This window comes from Cynara cardunculus (genome assembly GCF_001531365.2).
Source record: "Cynara cardunculus var. scolymus isolate 2C chromosome LG 8, CcrdV1, whole genome shotgun sequence".
NCBI classification, from domain to species: domain Eukaryota; kingdom Viridiplantae; phylum Streptophyta; class Magnoliopsida; order Asterales; family Asteraceae; genus Cynara; species Cynara cardunculus.
In genome coordinates, this window is record NC_037535.1 from 15,613,934 (window position 1) to 15,627,991 (window position 14,058).

The following is a 14,058-nucleotide window of genomic DNA, read 5'->3' on the forward strand; positions in this document are numbered from 1 at the left end:
GCAAATAACCAAAAAACAAAAATATAGATGAAAGAGAGAACTAACTGGTGATGATGGATGCATGACGACATTAGGTGGAGCAATGGTGTTCTTTATTCGTATGAACCAACGTTTAAAAAGCTTTTTGGAGATATCGCGTAAATGAGACACTGAATTAAAGAGAATGAAAGTTGTAAATTCTCATTAATCACAAGATCTTTAAACAAAAAAGAGATAACCCATCCCATAAATGAAAACTCTATGAAGTTGTTTATTAAATACTTACCGAGTGAGAGTGTACCGATTATCACCCACCTTACCGAATGAACATAACAAAGACCAAAATTTTTTACCTAGTAAGAAACATATATCAATAACTGAGAATCTTAATAAACAAGCATATAAGAAATCTCTTACATGGTAAACGTAACATGTTATCAACAATTCATTTAAACAACCGAAAACGTTATCCACCAATAAAGTAAGACAGACTCTTGAGTCTATCCAATAAGCATTCGGTATAATATTATTTATTACTTTAATTATTTTATTGAATGTTTATTTTACACAATAACATACACCTTTGAGTACATCCTCTTAAACCTCAGCTCTACAATTAAACCAAAACTAAATTGTTAACCACCACTAAACTATAACTTCATATATTTTGTTTTAATCGGTTATATATTTAAGCGATTAAAAAAATGAAAACAAAATTATACGTACTCATAAAAACCAACATCATACTCATACTCATACTCTGTATATATTTTTTTTTTATATATTTCTTTTTCCTATTTTTCCATAAACATAACGAAGGAATCTATAACTGCCCATTCTTCTTGGCAAATTCATCTTGAGCATCAAATTCGTCGTCATTCATGAACCTCTTCCACAACCAATGCTTCTTCCATACCCTTTCTGTCATCTCCTCAATCGGAATGTTCTTCGTTTCCGGAACCAAAAACCAAACGAATATCGACATTACAAACACCCAACTCGAGAAGAACAAGAAGATCCCGTATTTGAAGTGGCAAAGCATTGATAGAAACGCCTGTGCGATAATGAACGTGAATAGCAAGTTGATGCAGACCGTCACACTCTGTCCTGCAGACCGGGTCTCAAGGGGGAATGTCTCGCTCGGGATGAGCCATCCCAACGGTCCCCATGACCATGCGAATGCAGAAACAAAGGTGCAGATCATGATCACGACTAGTACCGCGAACCCGGTGCCAAGATTGTCGGATGTGTCGGAAACTTTCAATCCGAGTATGATCGCGATCACGACTTGTGCCAAGAACATTTGGACTCCGGCTTCCAGAAGAAGGATTCGGCGGCCGAGTTTGTCAACAGAGTAAATTGAGACGACGGTGGATAAAACGTTGACGGCTCCGGTAATGACAGCTGAGTAGAGCGAGGCATCGTTCTTGAATCCTAAGGTGCTAAATAAAACAGGTGCGTAGAACATGATCGCGTTGATCCCCGTGAATTGTTGGAAGAACTGTTGCATGTATAAGTTTATGTTGGAGGTTTATATATTGTGTAGGAACTTTTGAAGTTAGAGTAATACTTTTATATAAGATGTAAAATTATAAAAATTATGTTCTTATAAACTAGTGTTTGAAACACTCGGACATTTAAATCCAATTTTTATGGTTCAGATTCTTTAATAAATATTATGTCAAAATTTGAATGAAAAAACTAAGACATTGAGTATACCTGTAGGGCGACTGCGATAATGAGTTGTGGGCGGTTCTTACGGAGCAAGAGATTACGGAAAGGGTGTTTGATTTCTTTAGCGACCCGACTAGCCTCGACAAGCTCCAAATACTCAGGTTCCACGTTGTCAGTTCCCCGGATCTTTTTAAGCACGGCTTTACCTTCTTCTAACTTCCCTCGCTCAATCAAGCTGTTGGGCGTGTCTACCACCAAGAGTGCACCTATTGTCAGGAGCGCTGCAGGGACTCCAGCTAACCCTAGCGAGAGTCTCCACCCCCATCCCCCTTCAATTCTGGCATTGTACATGATATATGAATAACTATATGTTCTAGTATATACTTTCAGTATATTATGAAGTGCTAAGTTGTGACATTAAGTTGAGATTATACTTACTTTGCAGTGCCGTAATTCACAAGGTTGGCAAAAAGAATCCCAATTGTGACATTAAGTTGAAATAATATGTTAAGACCTCCACGTATTCTTGTGGGAGCTATTTCTGAAAGAAAAACCGGAACAGCCTGCCAATCCAATTAATCAACAAATTAGTTATTGTTATTGTTATTAACTATATCACTTGTCATCTTCAAATCATTCAAAACATGTTGTAGCTATATATAAACAAGTTCATTACATTAAAAGTTCTATATGATTACTTTCAGTTTCAACAAATTTTCCTACTTCAGTTTAATAAATCATGTTTTTCTTCTTAATTGTGACATGGAATAAAACCTAACTAAATTTATGTAATGAATTGACCATATATCCATAACCATATAAGTTCCTAAATCAAAAAGACTTGGTAATATCCTTATCGAAAAGGTATATAAGAAAGGCCAAGAAAGTAGGAATGGGAAAGATGCACATGATCATATGGTAAGAAAAATATGTGTCCTACGTAAGTAAAGGTTTATGATGGTAATTGAAAACAAAAGGTGTCACAGGATTCGTAAAGCATGATTATTGCCAAATTCAAAGCACGCCAACCCGATAGTGGTCCAAACATATATTAAATATATACTCTCTCTCATTAACATAACCCATGATTCTCGTTCTCCGATGGGACTTTTTTATCTTATCTATTGATACACACAATATGAGATCAGGATTCTTTTTAGGATGACACTATTATATCTATAATAATATATAATATTTAGTTTTCATGATATTATGTGTGAATCTTTAAAGCATTTATTGTTTCTAGAAAGCTTTTAATCCGTGAAAGAAGACAAATGAAAATGTCATATATAGGAATAAAAGTTGAATATTTTTTACATGTTATCATTTATAATTAAGCAGTTTACTAACTTTAAAGATAGGATATCCTAACCATCCAACCGCTATTCCATCCCTCCTTTGTGAGAAGGTACCCTTTCTCCTAAAGTTACGGGACTATTTTGTTACATTCGATGAGGTATAGATAAAGTTTGGAGACATCTTATCCATTTTAAACGAAATATGTTACGTCATTGTTTGATTTTTGTCATTTTAATTTAAAATATCCTAAAAAGTATTAAACGTCCTAAATATTATGTATAGGTTTATTCCATAAATTATGAAAGAAAATGTGAGTTTGGTCGACAAGATTGTTTGGAATCAAATATAATACTTAAATAAATACAAACCAAAGAAAGATATTGTAATGATGTACATATATAATCATATGGAACAAATTATGAAATGTGGTTGTTTAAGCTTAGCTAACGTGCAGTGGTGGTGGACCATATGCTCCCTTAAAGGCTACAGAAAAGTTTTTGGTGCTTTATTTCAACTTTGTGTGAGTGAAATATCTTTTTATTTAATGCATAATAATTGCTGTTATTATTACTTATACTTATCATGTACTATTATTTTGGATCATGAAAGGATAAGAGCTACCAGAATATCATATTAAGAATAATTTATATTGTTTTTAACTAATGCTTATTAATACATAGTAATTAATTAGAGATATACAGTATATATACAAATAATACAGTGTTTAAATTTGGATCATGTAGTTTTTTCTTATAGTTAAATGATATCATAATTTAAAAAAAAAAAATTGGATCCGTCCCTGATAATAAAAATAAGTTCAATTACATGTAGCTTATTCTATTCCGACTTTATTATTCAATAAGCTTAATTTAGTTGAGTTAATAATCACTTGGTATGCTATATGAAGGTTTTTTTGATGATAAAAACAATAAGTTTGTTGTCATTATTTAAAACAGGAGCTTTAAGTTCCTGTATGAAAAAGGGACCCCTACATATTAAAAAAATCAATTTTGCCAGTATTGACTATGACTACGTATGACGATAATTAAAGAAGTCCAATTAAAATCTGAACTTGTTGAAATGTATTATTGTTTTATCACAACTTTGAATTTTATGTTATGCAAGTTGTATACTGTTATTGGTTTAATAATTTAAACTCTTAAACCAGTACTATTGGCTTTTAAAATATATGACCTTAATAGAATTAAATATAAAACATAAACATAAAAAAGGTTTAAAATATTAAAATTAAAATAAGATTTTAATATAAAAACAGAACAATATGTGATTATGTGAATATGTGTATCAATCATGTCACATTCATTTTTGGATCTTTCAGATTAATTATTAAACAATCCTACAATTAAAAATAATAAATCAAAGGAAATGTACATAGACGTTATCAAATGTGCTTTTTTTTGGATCTTTTGTGTATGTATAGGTATCAAGAAATATTTGTTCATTATAGCATGTTTAATGTCTAATGCAAAATAATGTCTTCATCGTATAAATTTAGAGTCAATGTCTAACATCTCTATAGCTAGGTCCAACAACTCATGAATCATGTATGTATAGCTTTCGTTGAAAAGCCATACTGAAATCTTATATCGTTCACACACGATCAATCCGAACCTAATAAAGGTGGGTGTGTTATCTTATCTTATTTGATATTTTTTCTATCCTAAAAGGTTAAAAAATTATATGTGACTTGTGTTAAACAATATCTAAAAACCTCAAATCATTTAGAAACAATTTAAAAGTTAGAAACCATGAAATAGTATTGAGTTTGATTTATGTTATTTTACATATTTTGTTTATGATTCGTTTATAGACGTATTTATGTGTTTGATGTTTTATCAATGTTTTGATTTTAAAGAGATGTTTGTTTAGATTGGTTTGGTTTGGTTTGGTTTTGACACTATGAATAAGAAAAGTAAAATAGTTTAAAGATGAAAATTGAATCAACCAACCTGATTAGCAAAACCAACTCCACAACCAAGCAAAATTCTGCCGATAATGAGCATGGCTAGGTCTTGAGCAGCGGCATTAAAAACGACTCCGATGATGAAGAAAACTCCAGCAATCAACATGGTGAGCCTTCTTCCAAGCCGCCTGGTGGTGTAGGATGCGAAGAAAGTTGCAGTCAGTCCAGCAAGATACAAGGAGGAAGTGAATAGTTGTAAGCCTTGATTATCATATTTGCAGTAATTACTATCTTGGTCTCCTTCCTTCGTCCTCTTATACACCGCCGGAAAAAATTTCTTCAAGAAATCCGGCATCGACGTAACTCCACCTGTATGCATATCACATTTAATATTAATCTATTTTGAAAACGTCAACGTAATTTTAGAAAGAAGAATGAAAATCTCTCTATGATCCTTTCAATTTTGGTAAATTATTTCCATTACTCTTTTGATCCAATTTGGAAAGAAGAATGAAAATCTCTCTAGTTTTATAACTGCAATATCTTAAGAGTTTTGCTACTATTGGAATTTAACAACTTCATTAATCTCCGATCAATTTTCCTGTTAAATTCTGGATCTGGACGATCACCACGTAAAGCAAGGCGTTGCAGATGTACAGAAAAACAGATCCGTTTTCTGATTTGATATTTCCTCAAAGTAGCGAAAACGTCAATGGAAATCATAACCTCCATTACCAGAAACAGATTACAGTAGAGATCGTTACCTGAAACGCCGACATCGTAACCAAACATAAGACCGCCGGTGGCGGCCATAATGCATGAGATGATGACAATAGGCGTGATTTTAGCCTCGAACTCTACACCTCCGGCGGCGGCTACCGCTAGTCCACCGCCAGCCATCACTGCAGGATTAAAAGGTTTTGAGGTTATAGGAAGAGGAAGAGGAAGATGCTATCAGTAGTAATTACTAATTAGTCGTAACTCCAAAGTTGAAATTGGATCATCTCTGTCTAACGCAAGGGTTTAAATAAGGAATTTTTTTGGAAAAAATGGGCAAGAATTTTGTGTTCCGGGATTGTGGGGTCCACCAATGGGATATTGACACGTGGACTCATCATCTATTTTTTTCCTCTTTGACGGCTGAGTCAGTCACAAACTCATCTTCAAATTCCTTAGGCTCGGTTGGTGCATCTTCTAACAACACGGGCATTATAAAATTTTATTATATATCTATCAAATTTTTCGATATTTCGTTAAAATTAAATATTATAAAATTAAAATTACATTTATCTCTATTTATTTTAAAGATAATTAACATTTTTTTTATTATTAAAAGATTTTTATATGTGTAATTGTTGGGTTTTAAAAGAAACTTGTAACAAAAAACGCAGCGGAAAATAAAATTTTGGTACAATAATTCAAAAAAAAAAACTTTTCTAAATCTAAAACTCAAAGCCGGATCTAATGAGATATCTAATTAAATTATAATACATCATAGGGTGTTTAGAAATGTACCTTTGATCTAGTGAAAAATCTGATGCAGCTCTTAGAAACCAAACGCGGTTTCCTCTACAATTGATCCACACACGAACACGCGTAGATCTTCCCAGGTGCTAGCCCAAAAAGAACTTTAAATCTAAATATGTATATGTTGATTAATTAACCAAATTCAGAGAATTGAATTCCCTTAACTGAATTGGTCTCACACCCTATTTATATATGCTGGTATCATAGTCACCTTATAACTCTAAATAAAGTTTGATATTTATCTGTAAATAATTATATAATTATTTAAAACTTTAAATAATTATGCTTATTTACAGATAATATCATGTAATTATCATAATCTATACTATATTATAAAACATTTGACAAAAACTCTTAAAAACCATTTTTTATGCGTAAAGTACTGTTTATTAATGCATATTACTTAAAACTCAAGATTGCAAGTAAATTGTGTGTAAGTACAACTTATTAAAGTTCTATATCTGAATTCGTGTAACTAACTGCAGATAAACATAATCAAATACAAGATAAACATATCATTTTAAATATAAAAAATCTAAAATATAATTAAGATAATCATTGAGTTATAATAGAATACTTAATTATTATCTATTAAAATGTTTACATTATTAAACCAAAAATAAATTAATTTGTTATTAAACTTAAATTAAATTATAATTAAAAAAATAAATTAAAGAAATTACATAAAAATGAGAACTTTTAAATAGTTGATTTGATATTAACATTGATATATTCTTTTTTCAAATTTTTATGATATCTTCAAATTTATATTTTATTCAAAAATAAAATCATTAATGTTTTATTAAAAACACATAAAAATGTATTATAACATCGACAGAGACAAAAAATAAAATAGAACATTAAAACTGAGATGTGTCTCGCTGCATTGCGCGAGTACTCTTCTAATTATCTTTTAACACATTCTATAATTATTCTTCAAGAATAATTATTTAACTGTCAATCATGACTTTTAGGTTACTTTCAAATGGAAGCAAACGTATTTTTTGTGTGCAACCCTATAAGTTTACATACTCCTTAGCAGTGTTGTGTGACACATGTCGTGGGAATATAATAACTCACATTCTCCCACTTGCACATGACACATAGTAACACAAACGATGGTAAGCATTTAGCAACACGCCACCACCCCAAGGCTATGTAAATGTGTTTTTCCTTTGAGCAATCTTGATTGATTTAATCAATTATATGGTAGTATCATTCCTCTATCCTTTTGCTTCACGATATTTTGTTTTGAACTTAAGACATAGATCTATCTCATCATTTAGAGTTCAAAGATTATGTTTCTCGATTTCAACATATTTGATTCAGACATGTGCTATTAATTTAACTAATACACTTGTCTATGGCCATGTGAATCAAACTATGTTATCGAGGGGCCCAAAAATATCTCTCTCAAATTTGGAGGAGCAAATATCATATTACATGTACATGATACACAATTCGTGTCATACCTAACATTGCCCTTATGATTACCCGGTTAAGGATAACGTTAGACTACATCAAAGTATAACACTCCTTCTGCAGTAGGTACCAATGTACATCTCAGGTCTGAGGATAGGAGCGTCCACCATTTCAGGACTCATCTTATGACGCCGATCTATGAGGTGATCCTGATTGTGGGTCTTGTCCAATACATGTCCCTTAGACAGGTATGTGACTCTGGTTGCACGCATTGCACTTCCAACTTGGACTTATGACCAAACTTCACAATGATCTTTATTTATTACTAGTCCCCTGGTAATAATCGATCAAGGACGGTCTTAAATAATATGATCATCATTCTTATTTAAGGATACTTAAGCATGCTAATAATGAACACATAAATGTTTAATGTAAATATTCATATCCAGTATGCTAAAACAGATAAAAACAAAACTGTTTTATGTTCACATAATTTAAAGTTTACTAAAATTACAAATCATACTAGTGTTTTGCAAAACTTCAAGCCTATTGAATTGGTATGAGCATCATGCTTGCTTTGACTCATAGGCTTGGTTAGAGGGTCTGCTAGATTATCTTCTGATCGAATTCTACATATTTTCATGTCACCTCGATCAATGATATCTCGAATTAGGTGGTATCGTCTTACAATATGCTTCAAGCGTTGATGTGACCTTGGTTCTTTCGTGAGCTATGGCACCCTTATTGTTGCAATAAATATTGACAAGATCATATATACTAGGAACCACTCTTAGGTTTTGTGATGAATTTCTTCATCTAAACAACTTCCTTCGTGACGTTCGACGCTGCAATATACTCTGATTATGTAGTTAAGTCTGCTATTGTATGTTGCTTGTAGCTCTTCCAGCTCACAACTCCTCTCTTTAATGCAAACACATACCCCTACTGTGATTTAAAGTCAGGATGGTCAGTTTGGAAACTAGCATCTGTATACCCTTGGATACACGGATCTCTTTCTTGACCGCCGTATAGCAAGAACATATCCTTAGTTTTTCTCAGGTACTTTAGGATGTTTTTTACTGCTACCCAGTGAGTATCACCTTGCTTAGGGCATACGAGACGTCCGGTCTAGTACATAACATGGCATACATAATTGAATCGACGGCTGAAGCGTAGGGAACACCTTTCATACAGTTCATGTCCTCTTTAGTGCTAGGACACTAAGTTTTGCTCAGTTGTGTGTCATGGACAATCGGCAAGTTTCCTCTCTTGGAACCCTCCATCTTGAAGTGTTTCAAGATCTTGTCAGTGTATGTACTTTGGCTTAATCCAATTAAGCGCTTAGATCTATCTCGATAGATCTTTATTCCAAGGATATATGATACCCTCTCCTAGATCATTCATCCGTAACACTTCCCTAGACATACTTTTACTCCTTCAAGCTTTGGGATGTCGTTTCCAATAATCAATGTCATCAACATATAGGATCAAGAATATTATTATGCTCCCATTCACCTTCTTGTATACACAAGGTTCATCTTCGTTTTTTACAAAATCAAATTCCTTGATTTTCTCGTCAAAACGAAGATTCCAACTACGAGATGTTTGCTTTAGTCCATAAATGGACCTCTGCAATTTTCATACCTTTTCAGGATACTTTAGATGTTTAAAACCTTCTGGTTGTACAATATATACGTCGTCATTTAGAGTTTCGTTAAGAAACACGGTTTTAACATCCATCTACCATATCTCGTACGCAGCTATGTCCAGAAGAATCCTAATGGATTTAATCATAGCTACTTGTAACATCTCGCTTGAGCAAAAACCCCAAATTACCAATTTTATAAAATCTCAAATAAAATATAATTTACTGATTATTATGACCAAAATTGATCCTAATTATTCTAAAAGTTTTATCAAAGCAATCGGGGTCACGGATGGAAAATCTGAATATGCTGCTGAAACGATATGCTGCTGAAACGACTAAGGAGCTGTTTACCAAATTTTCTATTAAGTCCTGTATGGATAAATTTGTATGTCTGGATAATTTGGCTGTCTGGATAAATTTGGGTTGCTGTTTACTTTTCTATCTGAATCAACAGTCTGAATAACAAAAATGACCAATTTACCCCTGAGTATTAACTATGGGCTGTTTAGTATACTGTTGTTCATTTTTTAAGGCAAATGATATTTCTGAAAAAATAAAATATTTAAATAACAAAACATAAATTCATAAATCCAAGTTCAAACACATAGTAGCCAAGTTCAAATACAAGTTCAAACACAAAAATCCAAGTTCAAACATTATTGACCAAACTATTTGCAATTCCATCTCTCAAAGTAGCCATATATTGAGTGTTATTAGCACCCCATTGTGAAATGTCCAATTCTTCTTCTCCATTTCCTTCGACTTCTTCTTCGTTGTTAAATATACTATCCTCATTGCACTCCATAAACAACTGGTCTTGAATATTATATTTTCTGATGAAATTATGTATTGCAAAGCAAGCAATTACCACATTTCTTTGTGTTGTAGATGGAAAGGGAGCCATTTGCTTTAAGATCGGAAATCTCGCTTTCAAGACACCGTAAGCACGTTCAATAACATTTCTGAGTTGGGTATGTGCATGATTAAACCTTTCTTCTTTAGTCAAAGCGCGTCGACGTCGAAAATCTGCCAACCAATACCTTGTGTTACGATATGGAGCCAAAAATCCACGAGCATTGGCGTACGCAGCATCACAAAGATAATATTTATCTGAAAACCACCCACATCAATCATATAATATAGAAATAAAAAAAAACAAATAACAAATTGAGAATGGTTTATACCTTGTGGTGGAAAGGGAAAATCGGATCTTGGGTTAAAAGCAACTTCCCTAAGTATTCTAGAATCATGCGCTATACCTTCCCATCCAGCCCAAAYAAAAGTGAATATCATGTTGAAATCACAAATTCCTAGAACATTTTGATAGCATCGACCGCCTCCTCTTCCCCTGTAAGCAGTTTGATGACTAGCTGGCACAATTGCATGTATAAGGGTACCGTCTAGAGCACCTATTGCACCCTTCATTAACAGAAAAAAGATTAAATACATTATATGTGTGTGTGTGTGTTTATATAAAACTTTAAAACGTCAATAATAAGTCTTACCGGAAATATTTCTCTCAAACGTCTTTGATGACTCGACGTATTTGAAGTTGTATCAGAAGTTGTTGGCACCACTATTTCTCTTGCGAATTCCATCATACCCAGTAAAACTTCATGGAAACAAACATGAACAGTTCTTGTGGAGCGTTGAAATCTACGTAAAAAACATTGCCATTTTCTCTTCTACACTAACATGTCTACTATCTTTCACCCAATTTCTTTGTCTAAAATGATTGCATAACAGTATATACGATCGTGAGAGGCGCATCAACTCTTGACATTGCGTACTAGGTCCAGTTAATAGCTCTTGGGTGTACGCATATCCGCTCAGTGCTGAAGTATTATCAGGCATTCCTTCTATTCTTTCCGAAACATTTCTTCCCCGTTTTACATATATATATATATATATTAGGACTACGATCATCATTTCTTCCTCAAAAGTCAACATATCTATTCAAATAAAAAGACATTATAAATCCAAACAAAACATTATAAATCTAAAAAGAAATGCATAAAATAACCATGCTTATCATAAATCCAAAACCAACATTTATCATAAATCAATAGTCACATACATGTCATAAATCCAAAAAAACATCATATGTCCAACAAAACGTGGCACCAAATTGTCATCCAAAAAAACCCACAAGTTAGCACACAAAAGTTCTATAAATGTTATACTTCACAAACGTTCTAAAAACGTGGCACCAATCTTTACTGATATCCTTGCTTTGCCCCAACTGTTCTCACCCATTCTCTTGCAATTTCAGACGRTATTGTCATCCAAGCWTCTCTGTTACGGTTGTCCGYAAGAAGTGAAAAGGMAATACGGTACAACGGATCATCTTTTGCCCACCCAAGCTCGTTCAATTTTTTTAGGCATGACTCATAACTAAAAAGTTCAGGGTTCCCATATTTCGATGCCATAGTATCTAAAAATTTTATAAGCTTTTCATCAAGCTCCGAATTCGTTGCCATAGTCTTTTTACGCTTCTGTTTCTCAACCGGAGCACGGGATGAAACGGGTGTTGAAGACACAGGASCTTGATCACTTGAGACATTGATCTCTTCCTCAATGACAACAAAAGGCTCGGTAGTTGGCAAAGGATCTTTTGACGACGGTCCATTGCCTCCAATACCCGTGGACATACCACCCTCAAATAATCGCKCACACAGGTCGGGATATGGAAGACTTGTAGTCCTCAATGATTCGACATACCTATTGGTCTGTGTTAAAGAAACATATATAAATATACAAATAAAATAAAAAAAATCGAAATAAAACAAGATCTAAAGTTAGAAAACGACCTCTATCTCCAAGTCCCATTCCTCGGGGGTCAAGTTAAACGTGTTTGTTGAAGAGTCATAGACGTTGCCGGTTTTGTTCTTTAATTTCAACCAAGCACCATATTTTCCTTTCAAGTAGTCAAAGTGGTTCCGCATTTGCTTTCGATCGACCACAAAATTATGTGTGCTTTTCAAAGTATCGGCAACTTTCTTCCACGAAAGTGCCTTCAAGGTAGAACCCTCTTTCCCATTTAACCCAACCTCTAGAATACAACTTTCTAAAAAGATTTTGACAATGTTGGGATCCTTCCAACTAATCCTAACCCTTTTTTGTTGTTGGGTTTCACCCGTTTGTTCCATACCTATAACAAACATTCGAGCTATGTATTAAACAGTTTCTCAATCAATAGTGGAAGGATATTAACAAGCTGCTGTTATACAAACCCATGTTAAACAAACCCAAAAACAAAACAAATATCGAGCTGCAAATCAGAAGCAATAAACAAGCTTTTGAGAAAACTACAGCAGGTTTGTAGCTTTTGAGAGCTAGAAACAAGCAGCAACCAAGTTATCAAGCAAGCTATCAAGCTTTTGAATAAACAAGTTTTTGAGAAAAATACAGAGCTCGTTGACCCTCCAGTGTGTAACAAGCACCAACCAAGTTATCAAGCAAAATCAACAGATAAAATCGAGTATAATCAGAAGCAATATCGAGCAAAATCAACAGATAAAATCGAGTATAATCAGAAGCAATATCGAGCAGCAACGAGCAGCAAAATCAACAGATAAAATCGATTATATTCAGATGCGAATCGAGCATCAACAAGCAGCAAAATCAACAGATAAAATCGAGTATATTCAAATGCGAATCGAGCAGCAACGAGCAACAAAATTAACAGATAAAATCGAGTATATTCAGATGCGAATCGAGCATCAACGAGCAGCAAAATCAACAGATAAAATCGAGTATATTCATATGCGAATCGAGCATCAACGAGCAGCAAATCAACAGATTAAATCGATTATATTCAGATGCAAATCGAGCATCAACGAGCAGCAAAATCGAGCATAATCTATAGATAAGGAGAAGAGTTACCTTTGGAGAAGAGAAGATTGGATAACGAGCAACAAAATCGGACGATTAGGGTTCTTGGGGGAGAAGATTGGAGGAGAAGGAGCGACTATTGGAGGAGAAAAGAGAGGCGTGGGTTTTGTTGAAGGGTAGGCAGGTCTTTTTGTTGGCTTAATGTGGACAAGTCATGGTACCCTGTTGCGCGAATAAGCCCATATCTGGGTGAATAAGCCCGAAGTAAACAGCCTAAAATGGCTGTGCGAATAAACCCATTTATCCGATAAGCTCATTAAGCCACAAGTAAACAGGCCCTAAGTCTGGAGGAAGACAATAGGTGATGAATTGGTCCAGAGGCAGGCGATGGACCAGAGGCTGCTGAAATGACTAAGTCTGGAATAAGTCCAGAGGCGATGAATTAGTCCAGAGGTAGGCGATGGACCAGAGGCTGCTGAAATGACTAAGTCTGGAAGAAGACCAGAGGCGATGAWTTGGTCCAGAGGCAGGCGATGGACCAGAGGCTGCTGAAATGACTAAGTCTGGAAGAAGTCCAGAGGCGATGAATTGGTCCAGAGGCAGGCGATGGACCAAAGTCTGCTGAAATAACTAAGTCTGGAAGAAGACCAGAGGCGATGAAAATGGACCAGAGGTGATGAAATGGTTTAGAGGCGATGAAAATGGTCCAAAGGCGATGAATTGGTCCAGAGGCGATGAAAATGGACCAGAG

The 14,058-nt window shown here is 34.2% G+C and overlaps 2 protein-coding genes across 2 annotated transcripts; both read right to left on the reverse strand.

The window, feature by feature from the left end:
• Positions 1–521: 521 nt before the first annotated feature.
• Positions 522–5,861, reverse strand: LOC112517113 (sugar transport protein 13). Its single transcript, XM_025124439.1, has 5 exons — positions 5,641–5,861; positions 4,923–5,245; positions 2,092–2,216; positions 1,699–1,990; positions 522–1,480 (listed from the first exon to the last, which is right to left on the reverse strand). The coding sequence occupies exons 1-5, from the start codon at positions 5,774–5,776 to the stop codon at positions 803–805; spliced, it is 1,554 nt and encodes a 517-aa protein (XP_024980207.1). The 5' UTR covers positions 5,777–5,861; the 3' UTR covers positions 522–802.
• Positions 5,862–11,689: 5,828 nt separating this feature from the next.
• Positions 11,690–12,622, reverse strand: LOC112516230. The gene is made up of 2 exons (XM_025123248.1): positions 12,284–12,622; positions 11,690–12,202 (listed from the first exon to the last, which is right to left on the reverse strand). Exons 1-2 carry the CDS (start codon positions 12,620–12,622, stop codon positions 11,690–11,692), a joined length of 852 nt encoding a protein of 283 aa, XP_024979016.1.
• Positions 12,623–14,058: the final 1,436 nt, after the last annotated feature.

Coding starts and splice junctions, on each gene's coding strand:
- LOC112517113 (XM_025124439.1), bottom strand. CDS start 5,776: ATGGCTGGCGGTGGACTAGCGGTAGCCGCCGCCGGAGGTGTAGAGTTC. Junction 5,246..5,640: donor TTACGATGTCGGCGTTTCAG/GTAACGATCTCT, acceptor ATATGCATACAG/GTGGAGTTACGTCGATGCCG. Junction 1,991..2,091: donor GTGAATTACGGCACTGCAAA/GTAAGTATAATC, acceptor GTACAATGCCAG/AATTGAAGGGGGATGGGGGT.